General features: G+C 30.9%; 2 protein-coding genes across 2 annotated transcripts; one reads left to right on the top strand and one right to left on the bottom strand.

Annotated features, from left to right (window-relative positions):
• Nucleotides 1-5259: 5259 nt before the first annotated feature.
• LOC111706322 (uncharacterized) lies at nt 5260-11846 on the top strand. The gene is made up of 8 exons (XM_023479170.1): nt 5260-5609; nt 7187-7254; nt 7358-7534; nt 7815-7891; nt 8984-9099; nt 9789-9909; nt 10776-10923; nt 11598-11846. The coding sequence occupies exons 1-8, from the start codon at nt 5408-5410 to the stop codon at nt 11652-11654; spliced, it is 966 nt and encodes a 321-aa protein (XP_023334938.1). The 5' UTR covers nt 5260-5407; the 3' UTR covers nt 11655-11846.
• Nucleotides 11847-14666: 2820 nt separating this feature from the next.
• LOC111706308 (uncharacterized) lies at nt 14667-17892 on the bottom strand. Its single transcript, XM_023479149.1, has 5 exons — nt 17862-17892; nt 17250-17337; nt 16577-16829; nt 15263-15351; nt 14667-14904 (listed from the first exon to the last, which is right to left on the bottom strand). The coding sequence occupies exons 1-5, from the start codon at nt 17882-17884 to the stop codon at nt 14845-14847; spliced, it is 513 nt and encodes a 170-aa protein (XP_023334917.1). The 5' UTR covers nt 17885-17892; the 3' UTR covers nt 14667-14844.
• Nucleotides 17893-17945: the final 53 nt, after the last annotated feature.

Here is a 17945-nt window from a genome sequence, read left to right as displayed (position 1 = left end):
TTCTCTACCTGCAGTGCTGAGTTAGCTGTACTGTATACTTACAACTGTTTACTAATATTGATATACTGTAGGTTAGGCCAGAATCAACTTATAATAAACAAATATGCAGTACGCTCTCAGTAAAGATTTATGGCCTATAAAATTAGTAAAGGATCAGCGTACATCATCACTCCATACACTATCACCTCGTTGATATTTTCTTATAAGCATCCCATATTTAAATCTAAAAATTATATCTATGTGTATTCATTGTTTGTCTTCCTGGTTGTTTGTATTTATTTTTTTTATTATTGTTTTATTTTGTAAGAGGAGAAAATTAAAAGTCGAATAAAAAAGATGTTCTTTAAGCTCTAAAGCCTAGTATCTTAGATTTAATGAACTAGGTCAAATGTATGACAAATTATATCATATTATATTTTGTTTAGAAAAGCTGGGCTAGGTCCAGACCTAATAGAAACTGTAAATCTTTGTCAAAGGTTTATTATATTTGTTGTTCCTGGGAGATCGTAAAAGTTTTTTCTGTGAAAAATATAAACATTGCTCATTGTATCATGTCATAGATTTACAGGGAATAGGGATTTCTAGCTTTTATTACTTTTTACAACACCCTCTTTCTCCTCTAAACTCCTCTTCTTTCTCTCCTCTCTCTCCTCTCAATCTCTCCTCTCTCTCCTCTCTCTCCTCTTAATCTCTCCTCTATCCTCTCTCTCCTCTCTCTTCTCTCTCGTTTCTCTCCTCTCTCTCTTCTCTCCTTATTATCTGGAATTAAGTTTGGAGTATATTCTAAAACATTTGCCTAGAAGGAGGCTGGATGAAGATAAGCATGAATGAAATGTTTAAGTACGAATAATTTCCTAGAAGTGTTTCGTAGAATTTATAAACACTTGAATCAGTGTCCTTATATCAATGAATAAGCTTCTGTATGATTTGTTTTTACAAGCTTCTCGAAAATGTTCTAATACTGTTGTGTATTCAAATAGGGCTGGGCGCGTTCAGACTTTTTCAAGTTGTTCTTGAACGGTTAGCTAAACTCGTTAAAAATAACTTTTCTGGTACCATTCCTTCTTCAGCTTAAAACTGAAAGTTCCGTTCGTTAACGCTATTATCCGTTAACGAAAGATACTAAAGAAATTGGTTACGGTGGCAGCTATTAACGATTATTTCATATAAAAAGAACTACCATGTTATTGAAAATAATATCAACTTTTTTTTGCAGAGGGTGGGGGATGATTAAAATAGTTTTCGAAATTTTAAATTTCTTAAAATATTTTTTGAACTATTTTGTTTCCGTTGAGTTGTCTAGAATGTATGAATGTAAACATGAGATTAACAGTGACTGTATAGTATCCGGTTTATTTTTCTACCAGTGGCGGTGAGCTCTTTGTTAAAAATAGGGTGTTACAAACATGAATACTATTCGTGATATATCTAATAACTCTAAACTAAATCATTTTTTTGGTCACCAACGTCAAAATGTACATGGTGTCTCTGAAAAAAAGTTTGTTTTTGCTTTTTAGCCTACTAAACATTGTTGTTTTGTTTTAAAGATTGATCGGTCATGTTTCCGAAGGTGTTAATCACTTTTTTATCCGCTAAAAGTCGTTTTTGTACTAAATAGTGTTACTTTAACTGTTTTTAAGAATTTCAAACAAATTTAAACATCTACTTTCGTCATTTGTTTTTATTAAAGGGACAGACCGGCTATGTTAGGCAGTGTTGTGGACAAATTCTTTAGGATTCATTTGAGACATATAAATCAAAATTAGAATTAATTTTTTCCCTTTTCATCATTAAATTGAATTTCTTTTTTTCTATGAATTTGTTCGCAGATTTATTCAAATTCTTGAAATGTCGTCTTTTTAATAAAATTCCGGAAAATCTGCAGAAAATCTTTGTGATTGAAGAGAGATTATAGAAACTAATAATTGAATAAGATTACTTATTTTCGATGATAAGAGTTAATTTTTTTCAACCTGTTCCTAAGCAACTAATTACTTTACTGTAGAATTTGGTTTCCATTTTTGTCGTCGTTATTTAATAATTTAAAAATCAATTCTGAAAACGTATTTACCCAAAAGGGCGATTTTGAACGTCAACTTTGCGCTCAAACTCAGGATTTACAGATCGTTAAAAAGGTTTATATGTCTCAAATGAATCCTAAAGAATTTGTCCACAACACTGCATACTCAGTTTATCTACATTACCGTAAGAATTAAATTATAATCGTCACCTTGTTTGAAATTCTTTGGAAAAGAGACCGAGCTCATTTTTTAATATACGGACTACTTTTGTATCTTACAACGGCATTTTAGAGAAAAATGTTTCTTCGGGAACCCCCCCCCCCCCATCCCCTTAATTATTACTAGGAATTGTACTTGTAGGACTGAGCACGTTCGAGCTTTTTCTAGCCGTTTCGTTAAAGTTTAATTCCAACCATTAACTAGACAAATTTTAGTTAGCCATTAATTTTAAAGGTGAGCACGAAACGTTCGTTTCTTTAACGGAATTTTCCGTTTCTTTAAGTACCGTTAGTTAACGATCTCAATTTTATTATCGGCGTTAATTTTCACCAAGCGTTAACGGCTAAATCCGTTAAATGTACCCTTACTACAAAATTAACGATAAAATGTTCGTTAATAATTACTGAAATCGTTAACGGCACAACCGTTAACAGTCAATTGCAATATCAACATTGTTAATGACGAACAAAATCATTAACGGTGTATGAACACAAACATAAAAAAACACGTTAAAATTTTTTAAGTTTTTTAAAAAGTTTCATGCTATTTTAATCCGAAAAAAACAGAAATAACCGTTTAAAAAAATCCGTTTAATTTTCGTTTTTAACCGTTATTTTTTTCTTTCAAAAACTGCTAATTCGTTTTCTTAACGATTTAAAAATTAACTGTTTTTGCCGGTCGTTAACCGACTCTCCGTTAATTTTATAAAACCTCCGTTTTGTTAACTCTGTTTATCTAAACAAAACTTTGTTAATATTGTTTATTAGATATTGACAGATTTATTTGTTTATTTTAAAGAATTTTTCAAAAAATATATTAAAAATATTTAAAATAAAAATATATACACTAGGCTTTTAGGGCGTTTCGCGCCCATCTTCTATTTCAATTGTGAACATATTCTCCTCTATGTGTAATGTGTATACATTGTAAAACAAAAACAGAACTAAAAAATTGCAAGGTAATGACTGTGTATGTGTATATTTCAAGTATCTTAAACTTATGCCTGATATCCAAGAAGCCAAATGTTTTGAATTTACAGTTCAAATTTTGCCTCCCCCTAGGAGCTCTTTGATGGGGGGGGGGGGGGTTATTCCGCTTCGCGCATATTCGGCCTACCCCTAGATGTATTTATGTATGCTCTTGTCAGAATATTATGAATGAAGTAAAAAACACTGAATTGTTATTCAAACTGAAAACAAGAACAAATATTGATAATTAATAATAATAATTTCCCTTACTGATAAAGGTCAAAAGTATAATTTAAAATTCATGATTTTAGAATATTCTAGACAGGATCAAGTCTTTGCAGCAAACTCTGATTTTCCAGTCCCTATATCTTTGCAACTCAATGTTGTAGACATGAGATATTTCTACCTGTGAATTCAGTTATATCGAATAATCATAAGTTTAAAATGTAAAAGGTTTACGCGCCATCAGGTAGCAAAGACATAGGGATTAGAACATTTGAGTTTGTGGCAAAGAATTAATTCCTTTATGATATATGTTCTGAGATCTTAATCCTTTTATTGCATACGTGAAATAAGCTCTTTTATTTGTCAAGAAATCAAAATCTGGAAATCTTTTTCAGCTTATTTTCCAAAAAAAATTACATTAAATTTAAAATATGAAAATCCTCGTAAAAGATACCGATCTAATGTTCTCCTATTCTTCTTCTCAAGGTTAAAATGGCAAAAAATAATCGATGATTTTAGGTTGTAATATCTGTATGATTTGTTTGAAATTAAATTGATTATTTTACGATACTAGGTATATTGCAACATTGAAATTGTATGGACGCTACATTTTTCAGTCGTTTTTAACAATTTTCTCCTTCAGACGCAACAGATAGAAGTAAGATTAGTAGCGATCAAAAGCGATTATTTTTCGCCATGAGGCTAAACCCCCTTTCATTTTTCGCGAACACTCCCTTTAAGTAAATTAAGCCACCGAGCTGCAGATTTGGTTGGACCACAAAACGCTTCGGAGCTATTTAGAAAATAAGGCTGCATTCATTTTTCGCGAACACTCCCTTTAAGTGAAACGGCAGTTGATGTTATTCTGTAGGAAACGCATGAATGTTAAAACAAACACAAATCTGGAAATTCTGAAAATGAACTTTAAACCTCAAGGTTCTTTACTCCATAGATAGGCATAAGGAATACGTACCTCTTATATTCTATTTGGTAGTATAGTGCAGAGGGAAAAGATGAAGAAAGAAATGATTAGAAAATTTCAATATTGATTTCAATTTCAAAAGCAATTCTATAATCAAATCAATTAACTAAAGAAAAATTACTAAACAATTCTATTCATAACCTATAATTCTTTTAGATATTAATGTTACTTATTCTTATTTCGAATTATAAATTCGTTTTTAGGATTGACTTTGTTATGTTCATGTAACTAATAAACTTATTTTAACCAATAAGCATTTTTGAATGTAAATGTTCTTGACGATATCAAGATTCAAAACTGTTTGTGGCCTACAAAAGTATGCATTTTTTACTTTGCCACAAACTCAAATTTTCTAATCGCAAACTCTTTTGCAATCTAATAATGTAAACCTTTGATATTTCAAACATAGATTATTTGATCTAACCAACTTGAAATTGGGTTGCAAGGATGCATTGATAAGAAAATCAGAGTTTGTGTACAAGCCTTAATTCCCTGCTGTGTGAAAAGCTAAAGCTTATTTCGTAATAAAATATGCTAAGCTTATCTTAAATTCGATGCGCGGTTATCAAACAGATCCTTTAGTGCAGGAAATGATAAAAAGTTGTCCCATGTAACTATAATTCTGGGATATACAACATAAGAAAAGTCAGCATCAATGAATTGAGTCTTTGCTACAAACTCTGACAGTTTAATTCGTATATCTTTTCAACCAAATGTCGTAGAGCTTATGTATTTCAAGTTTTAGATATCATAGGTTAACACTAAAAGGTTGCAAAGATTAAAGGTTTTAGAAAATTTTAGTTTTGTGGCAAAAAGACACAAATCAAATTCTGATTTTTCAGATTTTTCTTATATTTGTTTCAGACATTTTTTCAGGGCCTGGCCTTGATGACGTCATTGAGATAAGACTACTGGGTGCAATATATGTTTGATGTTTACCGACTTCAGTTCAGTTTAATACTGTCAACCAAACCTTAGGGTTCTCACACAATATGCAGTACAGTACACAACATACACTACAGTACATGCTTAGTACACTCATGCAAAGAAAGTTAAACTTTAAGTACAAAAAGAAGTTGTACATGGTGATTGTAGTGTTTATGTACATATCAGAAGTGTACTGTGAGTACACAGGACTAGATACTAGATCATGTACTGGGAGGGAGCAGAAACGTATTTTGAATAATATGCCAGGTAAATAATTGCAGTACTTGCCGTACGCTAAATATTGCATCATGTGGTTTGTTATCAGCACAGGTAAATTTTCAGCAACAATTCCTCCCCTAAGCCCGAGATTTAAATTTGAGTATCGTTGAACAAAACTTCCGAGTTTCATTTTCGGGGTCTTAACATTTGTGTAAATTTTGATTTAAGAGATTCGAAAAAATGGAGAATATGAAGAAACCAAATAAAATAATATTTCATAACAAAAATAAATTAATATCCAAAAAACTGCCTAACCCCATTCGTAAACCCTGGGTTCCAAAACTGGTTTTATAAAGATACCCTGTCTTAAGTTTTGGGCTCTAGCCAAGATTCTGAATATTGATTTTACTAAAAGTAGAGACGGGCGCGTTCGTTTTTTATTTGGTTTGTACATCGTTCGTGAACAATCCATTTATTTTTCAATCGTTCAAACAAATCGATTTTGTTTTTTTTTCAAAAATATCGTTCACTTTCCATCTATTTCGTTCGTTTTCTCAGTGAACAATTGTTCAGTAAAATCATTCGTCTAATAAAGACGTTCAGGTAATAAAATTGTTTGTTTAATACAAACAATCGTTTTCTCAACAATCATTTGTTCAGTAAAAAATTAATTGTTTATTTTAAAGTTTGTTTAAAATAAATCGTTCATTCAGTAAAAAACTATCGTCGTTGACAAAATCTTTTTAAAAATTCGCTCGTTCAGTAAAAAAGTTATAGTTTTTTTCAACTTCGTTTAGACGATTTGTATTGTTCGTTTTTAATTTCTCAGAACAATCCAAGTCATTTGTTCAGCGTTCGTTTCTTTTCTGAACGACACTATCATTCACAATAAATGTTGTTCGTTCTTAAAAACGATGCCCATATCTTAAAGGAAGTGTTCGCGAAAAATGAAAGGGGGTATAGGCTTAATGCGATAAAAAAGCGCTTTTGATCGCTACTCTATCTGTTGCGTCTATAAGGAGAAAATTGTTAAAGACGTACATATCATACCGAATAACATGGCGTCCATTCAAATTGAGAAAATTGCAACATACGACTTAGACCGTAAAAAATCATTTAGATATTACAACCTATAGTCATCGATCATCTTTCGCCACATTTGTATAATATTTTAAAATATAAACTATATACAAATGTGGCGAAAGATAATCGATAAACTATAGGTTGTAATATCTGAATGATTTGTTTGAAATTAAATTGATTTTTTTACGGTCTCAGTTATTCGGTATGAGACGTCTTTAACAATTTTCTCCTTATAGACGCAACAGATAGAAGTAAGATTAGTAGCTATCAAAAGCGCTCTTTTATCGCATTAAGCCTATACCCCCTTCATTTTTCGCGAACATTCCCTTTAATAGAAAGGGATGATTCATTCAGTGTGCTTTCCTGTTTAGTCTTCTGTAGCTTTACACATACCGTACAACATGCTGTAGTTGCTTAAAAGTCGGTCTTTTACCTCAAATAAACAGGATTTTCAGTGCCTCGGCAACTAAAAGCAAGAACCCCCTCACTGTATTTATTATTATTTTTATTATTATCATTTTTATCATTATTGTTATTTCTAGCTTGTCAAGTACGTGACACGGTTGTTGATCTGAGACCAATATTTAGTAATAGAAGTAATGTAGTAGAGGTATTCTTAGTATTATAATTAGTATTATTATTATTATTTTTATTATTATCATTATCATTATCAATATTATCATTATTATTATTAGTATCTTATTCTAATTAAGGTTATTCCCTCCCATGCTGTAGTAGGAAGGTGTGGTGGGGGGTGTAACCTCCCTCACCATACCTGCCAGCCTCGCACCTCAGTTTTAACCAAGATGGAGGTAATGTTAGTCCTTGACGTCTGGCCTCAGGGAGAACACGAGGTGGTCTGTAGTCAGGCCTGGGTTCAGGAGGATCAGGTTAGAGATTACATTTTATAAATCCCAGGATATCTTGAACCGTTTAGTTTGTTTGCTTCAAGCAGAATTTGTACTAGTTAATTTGTGTTCTATAAAATACGTTTATTTAAATTAAAGTACGCGGAGAACTGAAAATATTTTGTTTTATGATTTTTTTATGATTTCTAACCCTAAAAATACAACATTATTAACATAAAAAAGTTTAAGAAAACGTCGTCATCACCATATAGACTTTACATCTTTCATGAATGTATATATTTCAAGATTGTACATATTTTAGGATTGTACATGTGATTGCAGAATCCGGGCTGAACACTGTTTACCAGATGTACAACAGTACAACGCACAAGCTTGCAGGTACAGTACAACGCTATTTTATAAATGGGCCCGGGAATAATTGAATAAGATTTTGCGCAGGAATCCCTAGATTGAAACCAGAGAGATACCCCCTGAATTGGTATAATATGCAACAATTGGCCGTTAGATGTCAGTCAAAAAACCTTTCATGGAAGTGTAGCATGTCGTGCCGGGACAGCTATAGGCCTGCTAAGCCTATCCAGTTAGAGCTTATGTGCAGTCTGTGTATATCTAGTCTGTGGTTGATAGGTATTTCTAGGAGTTCACATCATGATAAGCTTATTTTCACAGTTGGATATTTTAGGGTTGTTATTTTTAAGAACTATTTGTTTGGGGTAACTAGATTAATTGTATAACAGTAGCTAGACATGAATTGTATAACAGTAATTAGGCATGAATTGTATAGTAGTAACTAGAAATGAATTGTATAACAGTAGCTAGACATGAATTGTATAACAGTAACTAAGACATGAATTGTTAACAGTAACTAGGCATGAATTGTATAACAGTAACTAGGCATGAATTGTATAACAGTAGCTAGACATGAATTGTATAACAGTAACTAAGACATGAATTGTATAACAGTAGCTAGGCATGAATTGTATAACAGTAACGATACATGAATTGTATAACAGTAACTAGACATGAATTGTATAACAGTAACTAGGCAAGAATATATCGTATAACAGTAGTTAGACATGAATATATTGTATAAGAGTAGCTAGACATGAATTGTATAACATAAGCTAATAAATAAAATTTAGATTCTCACTGTGTGAAGTACGTAATTTTTACTCAAGTTTATTAGTTTATCGTAAATTTCTAAGATTATTATTTATGGATGTTAATAAGGACTTTTTTAATTTTTCATCAATACCGGATATTTCACAACGCTTAAGCACAGAAAGATAAGACTTTAATTTAAAAGAATTCGACCAAAATTAGCTATTTTAATTCCCATGTTTATAAATTTGAAAAACAAATATCGATTTCTTTTAATATTTTTAATAAGAAAAAAATTAAGAATAAGAATAAGTCCAGATGAAGATGTAAAGAATAATTTCATTATTTCTAAAATAGTTCTTGTTTAAGATGTGTTTGTACAAATGTCGAGGAACGAACTGCTTGTTTGGAACGAGATATGATCTGGGATCCATATTCTTGTTCCTGTTCCTGTCCTAGGCATACATTACAGCACTGTTCTACAGGTACTTGGTAAACGTTATCTTAGTTTGAAAAGAATCTGTTCTAATTTCAATTGGCCTTCCATATAATGGATACTCTCTAGACCGTTATCTCTTACAAAGAATTTAAGATTTCTTCGTTTTTATAGCTTTAAATATGTGAATTATGAATCCCTCCAGTGCAATTATAACCCCCCAGGAAGGATATCTGAATCCCTCCAGTGGAATTATAAACCCCCAGGAAGGATAACTGAATCCCTCCAGTGCAATTATAACCCTCCAGGAAGGACATCTGAATCCCTCCAGTGGAATGTAAATCACTGTAGTCCTGCCAATTTTATTTAAAGAGGAAGCTATTGTTGTACATAATCAATGTTCATAGAGAATATGATGGACATCTTATGAACTATTGTTGAACATATTCAATTTTTAAAGAGAATATGATGTACATCTTATGAACTATTGTTGAACATATTCAATGTTTAAAGAGAATATGATGGACATCTTATGAACTATTGTTGAACATATTCAATGTTTAAAGAGAATATGATGGACATCTTATGAACTATTGTTTAAACAAAGCTTGTAATGGTATGGTAGAGAATCGGGAATCCTACACTGTAAATGAAGGGAAACTTTAAATTACGTTTTGGTGAAGACTAAGGTATGTAAAAACTATGAATTATGAGGTTTTAAATCTATTTTTTATTAAGGCTATGTTTTTGATCTGTCCAAGTCATGTCGCTGCATCCAAATTTCCTTGATTGCGTCTGAGGGAATGTTGGCAGCTATCATTGTTATTATTTCTATCATTGTATTAACTGTTCTCACAGGGTTAGTATTATAATACGATTTAATTATTATTATTATTATTATTATTATTATTATTATTATTATTATTATTATTATTATTATTATTATTATTATTATTATTATTATTATTATTATTATTATTATTATTATTATTATTATTATTATTATTATTATTATTATTATTATTATTATTATTATTATTATTATTATTATTATTATTATTATTATTATTATTATTATTATTATTATTATTATTATTATTATTATTATTATTATTATTATTATTATTATTATTATTATTATTATTATTATTATTATTATTATTATTATTATTATTATTATTATTATTATTATTATTATTATTATTATTATTATTATTATTATTATTATTATTATTATTATTATTATTATTATTATTATTATTATTATTATTATTATTATTATTATTATTATTATTATTATTATTATTATTATTATTATTATTATTATTATTATTATTATTATTATTATTATTATTATTATTATTATTATTATTATTATTATTATTATTATTATTATTATTATTATTATTATTATTATTATTATTATTATTATTATTATTNAAGAGTAAACGTACAGTATCTTCATTTTCTTATAAAAACTTCACCTTTCAAGTCCTAGTTCTAACATCTCTCCTAGTAACTAAACAAATATATTATAAGAGATAATATTAAATTTTTAATGTTTATTTAACAATTTTTGAAAAAAAGTTTTTATAAAATATAAATAAAAATGTTTAATAAATTATTTTAATAGTGTTGCAGTATTGAATATTATTATTATTATTATTATTATTATTATTATTATTATTATTATCATTATTATTATTATTATTATCTTATTATTAGAATTTTGATGTACCGTACTCAAACTGGTGTATTCCGACGGGAGCGGAAGATTGGTGGGATGGAAACTGATTCTACGCAAAATGCGCGTACGCGTCTGATGACGCAACAATCTAGATCTGAATTTGACTTATTTGTCGGAAACTCTAAGGTTAGTTTAACATCAACTTAAAATACTTATAGCATTATAAATCTCAAAAAATTATTTTTATATAATAGAAAATGCTTTTATATTTGATGGCATCGCATTGTAAGTCACAAGAGGGGACAAGCATACTAGTTCTAGTTGTAGACCTAAAATTACAGATAGGAAAAAGACGTACATCTATAAAGCGTTTTCAAAATATTAAAATTAATGAAATTATCGCCAAATAACGTCCGAAAATAAGTTTTTTAAACTTTTTTAATGTTTTCGATGAGTTTTTTTTATCTCAGACTCATAAAGTTGTCATTTTTATAGAAGCACTTTTCAGATTTGAATTCAGCATAAAATTTTCAAGAAAATTATGTATAACATGAAATTTTCATTTTTTTTGGGGGGGGGGCTTACGATATTAAATCGTCAATTCACAACCGTATGGACGATTTTGAATTTTTTACTTGAAAACGCAGCAACTTCTGGTGGGCGGTCAGCTGATTTCTAAGAAAAGTCACAAATCAATCACCCTTATTATACATAGAATCGTATGCTAGTTAATGATAACAAAAATTTACCGATGCTTAATTGATTGATCTCCAAAAATTAGTTTAAAACAAATTCTTTTAATAATGGTTCTAAAACAATTAATTATTGGATTCATTATTTAAACAATATATTGATTTCAGCGGACTCTGAAGGAGTTTGATGAAACCAAGTTGGCGGGTATTCTGGAAGAAAAATAGAATATATTTAAACTCAAACTCAAGAACAGGAGAAGTTTATGATAATTAGTTCGACTGGAAAATCTGTAAGCTACAGGGTGTCCCACGAAACATTGGCAGTTGGCGAATAGTTTAAAATGTCTTCTTCCATAATATTTCAAGTTGTTTGTTACCATAGAGAATAATAATAAATATTTTATGGCATCCATATTATATTAATATGGATTTTTAATTAAAACATATTTGAGTGAAGTTTTTAAAACTAAATAAACTGCAAAAAGTCTTTAATATCTAATACAGTGTATGGAAGAAGACATTCAAAACTATTCACCAACTGTCATGTTTCGTGGGACACCCTGTAGGTCTGCATTAAAAGAAGCAGATTGCAGCAATTTACATGTAGCAGATAGCAGTACTGTACACTGTACATGCAGCTGATGGCAGTACTGTACACTGTACATGCAGCAGATAGCAGTACTGTACACTGTACATGCAGCTGATGGCAGTACTGTACACTGTGCATGCAGCAGATTGCAGTACTGTACACTGTACATGCACCTGATGGCAGTACTGTACACTTTACATGCAGCAGATGGCAGTACTGTACACTGTACTGTGTATGACAGTACTGTACAATGCACAGGAGATAGTAAATACACTATAAGGTAAATGGCAGTATTGTACAATGGATGGCATTATGGTACACTGTACTGTACAATAGATGGCAGTATTGTACACTGAACAATAGATGGCAGTATTGTACACTGTGCAATAGATGACAGTATTGTTCATTGTGCAGTATTGTACACTGTTCAGTGTACAGGTCTAGACATACAGACGTGATAGTAAAATCCAGTAGAGTACGACATATATCATTAGAGAGGTAGGAAGTAACCATTATTTCTAGTGTATACACTATTTTCTTATTATCATTTAACCTTAAATATATGTTAATGTTTTTTTTTTATTCATTTAATTTAATTCTACACATAAACCTAGGTTATAAATTAAAAACATATGTGAATTATAGATATCAAATTTTTCTCAAGAACTCTTAGTTATTCTACTTGGTCTAAAAACCAAGTCATGAGAGTTCCTGTATCGCTTTAAAACAAACTATAAACACGATACTCTGGATAATACTTTGATTGGAATGATAAAAATTATAACATAGCCAATATAAAAAGTGTGAATTAAAGTGTAAATCATTGAAAATAACATTGAAATGAAAAGGTAAAATGGCGATTTCATTGTTCTCCGTTGGGATGCACTATAGCTCGATGTATACTGCTTTTAAACGAATTGATCAAGAGCTGAAAACCTTAGAATTGTTAATATCGAGATCAATTCTTGATTTTCTCTTTTTTGTTAATCTCCCGATTAATTTAATCTTAAGTATGTATCCACAAAAGTATATATAACTCAACCAATCGAATGGCGTTTAGAGAAACCGAAAAAGCCAATTAGAGAAACCGGGAAAGGATTTGAGTCTTTGCCGCAAACTCTGATATTCTAATCCCTTTATCTTTGCAACCCAATGTCGTAAACCTTTGATATTTCATAGTTTGAAATATTAAAATTTACATAATTGGATTGCAAAGATATAGGTAGGAAAAGTTTTGAGTTTGTGACAAACGATTAAGCATGGAAAATTGGGAAAGTGTTCACATTGGATGAAGCAATCTGGATTAAATTCTAAAGTTTCCAACTTCGGAAAGTTAGTGTTGGATATAGTGTTTTCAAGGCAAGTGGATTTTACTTGTGCGCTATTACGAGCCCTTGCGCGCAATTCCGTAATAATTGCGCGCAATAAACGCAATGGAATTACGTTTGTGTTTCAACTTTTTGATACTTTTAAATTTAAGTCTTATGGCACGCAATAAATGCAATTAATTATTGAATTCCTTTCAAAAACAAAAATTTCAATTTAAACTTTGGTAGTGGCACACACTAAACTAAACTGCACTAACATTTCAGTCTCAAATGCTAAGAAAATTGAAATAAAGTTAATCTTTTGTTATAATATTCATTTGCAGCATGATGACCAGAAAACTCTGACATAGGAAGACGACATTTTAGACTCAAGCAGACCAATGTAACTGAATAAGTGATATAATAAGATACTACTTAATGTTTTTTGCTATGTTGTCCTTCAGTTCCATAGTTTTCTGGTTCTCACTGTAGCAAAATATCTAATTTTGATTAAACGAACCTTACAATTTTAACGAAAAAAAATTTCCATTTTAATGTTCATCCAATGATAACGAATAAAAATGTATCATTTTAGATTTTTAATTAAATAGAAAATTAATGGAAACTAAAAAATTTGAAAACTGTTGAAACAATTGTGAAACTTGGGCCTCGATTATTTTAAAATCTACAGAGATATTTCCATTATTGTATCTGCTGCATAAATTTGAAAGTCGAACAGTTAGTTGCACGCAATTCCGCGAATATTCAATTGCTTCCTTTTTCGCAATTTTATCGCAATTCCGCGCAATGAAATGGCGCAAGCGGAAGCAACCATTGCGCGCAATTCTGCGCAACGGAATTCCGATTGGAATCCCTAGTTGGATATATAGCAAAACCTTCAGTGGCTGAACTTGATATTCAGTGGACATTATTAACCTTTTCCTATTCGGGCTATTTTATCTAATTTATGTAGACGGAGGGGGAGAGGTAGAATAAAAAAATGTTGAAAAACATTTCGATTTTTTTAGCCTATAACACCCCCCGGCCACCCATGATTGTTAACGAAAAATTTCAGCCCATTCGGTTAAGCCGTTTGGCCGGCTATAGACAATATATATATATATATACGAATGTCTTCATTTATTATGTAGATAATGTAACAACTTTTATCTTGATTGTGAAAATCAATATATCAACGTTATTTATACATACAAAGATGAGACACGTTTTAGTGAATAATCTATGTCTCCGAACACTTAAGAATTAAGGGGTTAAGGCTGTTTTATCAATCTTTATAAAGGATAAACACTTCCTAAAGGTTCAATTTACATAATTCATTAATTCAAAATATTAAATTCATATATTTCAAACAAAATAAAAAACTAGAAGCAAATAATAGACACAATATAAGTTTACAAGGAAACAAGAGAAGCTGTTCATTGACAAATTAAGATAAAAATTAGTCTTCATTGTATTGATATATACGAAGACTACTCTATTTTTCTAGTTGTCAAGTTGTCTAGCGATGATGGTTTGAAGGTTTTGGTTTGATATTAATCGTTGCTCTTGCGATACTGTCCTATTCACAGTTAACATCTCTTTTTTTAATTTGTCATCAAGATTTTTGGTTTTGAGTGTTTTGTGGAGTTTTTAGTTTTTAAGTTTAAAGGAAATCTTTTAAATTAGTCCATGAGACAAGAATATAGCTTCACCCGAGGCTGAACCCAAAAACCGGTTCTAATTGAGCGCCGGCTCAAATCTCGAAACACTGAATTCAATTTCGATCAAGTGGAACTAGACGCGGCTCAAATTCTTTACATTCGGTCTCCGATAAAAATAAAATGGAAAGGAATATTTTGCCAAGTTTTAAATTTATTGATTCTATCAACCTTTAACCAGCAATCCCTGTTTTTATTTTTATTAAAAAAGATATTTTCCTGTATTTTGTTCAAGAAATAGTCTCTCCCGGTATCAACAGGCCGAGATGGAAGCAGGAAATCCAGAACAGGAATTAGAACAAGGATACCTAGAACAGGAGAATAGGAATTAATACAGGGATTCCTAGAACAGGAGAACAGGAATTACTGAATTAGTACAGGTATTCCTAGAACAGGAGAACATGGTTAAGTACTGCAAGGATTCCTAGAACAGAAGAACAGGAGTTAGTTCAGGGATTCCTGAAGAGGAAAACAGGAATTAGAATTGCAATGATTCCTAGAACAGGAGAATAGGAATTAGAAAAAGGATTCCTAGAAGAGGAGAATAGGAATTAGCACAAGGATTCCTAGAACAGGAGAACAGGAATTACTGAACTAGTACAGGTTTTTCTAGAACAGGAGAAAATAAAAAAATACTGCAAGGATTCCTAGAACAGAAGAACAGGAATTAGTTCAAGGATTACTAGAACAGGAGAACATAAATAAGCACTGCATTGATTCCTAGAACAGATGAACAGGAATTAGTACAAGGATTCCTAGAACAGCAAAACAGAAATAATTACAAGGATTCCTAAAACAGGACAACAGGAATAATTACAAGTATTCCTAGAACAACAGAACAGGAATAAGTACAAGTATTCCTAGAACAGCAGAACAGGAATAAGTACAAGTATTCATAGAACAGCAGAACAGGAATAATTATAAGGATTCCTAGAACAGGAGAACAGGAATAAGTAGAAGTATTCCTAGAACAGCAGAACAGGAATAAGTACAAGTATTCATAGAACAGCAGAACAGGAATAAGTACAAGTATTCATAGACCAGCAGAACAGGAATAAGTACAAGTATTCATAGACCAGCAGAACAGGAATAAGTACAAGTATTCCTAGAACAGGAATAAATACAAGTATTCCTAGAACAGGAGAACAGGAATAAGTACAAGTATTCCTAGAACAGGAGAACAGGAATAAGCACAATTATTCCTAGAACAGGACAACAAAAATAAGTACAAGTATTTCTAGAAAAGGAGAACAGGAATAAGTAAAAGTATTCCTAGAACAGGAGAACTTGAATAATTATATGGATTCCTAGAACAGGAGAACATGAATAATTGTAGGATTCCTAGAACAGGAGAACATGAATGATTATAGGATTCCTAGAACAGGAGAACATTAATAATTATAGGATTCCTAGAACAGGAGAACTTGAATTATTATAAGGATTCCTAGAACTGAAGAAAGCTACTTAACAAGAAATTTTAGTACAGGAAATAAAAATAGTTCTCGAATCAAAATCTTTTTGTTTATAACTAACCTGCAAACATGGCTATGAAATTAATAGTTAATGCTGTGGACATGTTACTCAAATCATTCCAACTTTTCTGTAAATTGGCGCCATTAGTGCCGAACAGCTGATTTCCTTCCATTCCAATGATCAGCTGATTTCTGTTCCCCTGCAACCCATCTAACGGTAGTTGTGTTCTTGGCGCATTTTCCTTGTTAATTCCAGACAAGTAAGAGTTGGGAACATTGGTCTTCTTATTAGGACATGGATATCCATAACAATCCTTAAAAAATAAAAAAAACATGAATTCGCAATTTTCTGCGTGGGAGTGTGAGCCCAAGTACTCTTCAAAATTGCTGCATCTCATGGTCATGACTTTTGAGATTAAAAGTCGTCTTCCAATTCCACAGTTGTATTGCAGGTGTGCATCTAGTCTGCACTGTACCTGTATAGGTGTGCATCTAGTCTGCACTGTACCTGTATAGATGTGCATCTAGTCTGTTACTGTACCTGTATAGGTGTTCATCTAGTCTGCACTGTACCTGTATACGTGTGTATCTAGTCTGCACTGTACCTGTATAGGTGTGCATCTAGTCTGCACTGTACCTGTATAGGTGTGCATCTAGTCTGCACTGTACCTGTATAGGTGTGCATCTAGTCTGCACTGTACCTGTATATGGTATGCATCTAGTCTGTACTGTACCTGTGGGAAAGAGTATGGCTTGTGTTTACTTCTGTCAATTAGCTGAAGATTACTTCTTGGTTTCTGAATTAACAGATCTTCTCCTGCACTGAAATATATTAAATTATTTATTCTGTAAAACAGTTTCTAAATATTTTAAATATAATGAACATATAAATTATCAATTTCAAAATGCAAAGCAAATATCTACAATACAAAGTATAAAATAATGAAAGTAGGTGTATTAAGAATAAATTGGAATTAAATCCACATCGAGCTACAGTGATAGTTTTTATCAACACAGGTGTTCAGAAATGAGTTCATTTTTATTCAAAACAAAAAAGACTTTTTTCCCGTATTTAGGAAATATGTAGATAAAGTTTTTTATGTTAATATAGTTGAAGAAGTGAACTAGTTTTTGTTCGATTTATGTTGTTTTAAATTTTCTTTTCAGTTGAAATCAACATTTCATGATTATATAACAAAATGGACTTTTGATCGGTTAATCATTGAACAGTTATAAGATATAAAATTATGTCTGGGCAAGCAGAATCTATAAAAAAATTGCTACAGGTTGCAAAGGATTGAAAAGAGTAAACGTACAGTATCTTCATTTTCTTATAAAAACTTCACCTTTCAAGTCCTAGTTCTAACATCTCTCCTAGTAACTAAACAAATATATTATAAGAGATAATATTAAATTTTTAATGTTTATTT

The sequence above is a fragment of the Eurytemora carolleeae genome, unplaced genomic scaffold (genome assembly GCF_000591075.1).
Source record: "Eurytemora carolleeae unplaced genomic scaffold, Eaff_2.0 scaffold260, whole genome shotgun sequence".
NCBI classification, from domain to species: domain Eukaryota; kingdom Metazoa; phylum Arthropoda; class Copepoda; order Calanoida; family Temoridae; genus Eurytemora; species Eurytemora carolleeae.
The sequence above is the reverse complement of the archived record's forward strand: the minus strand, read 5'-3'. Positions and strand labels throughout refer to the sequence as shown.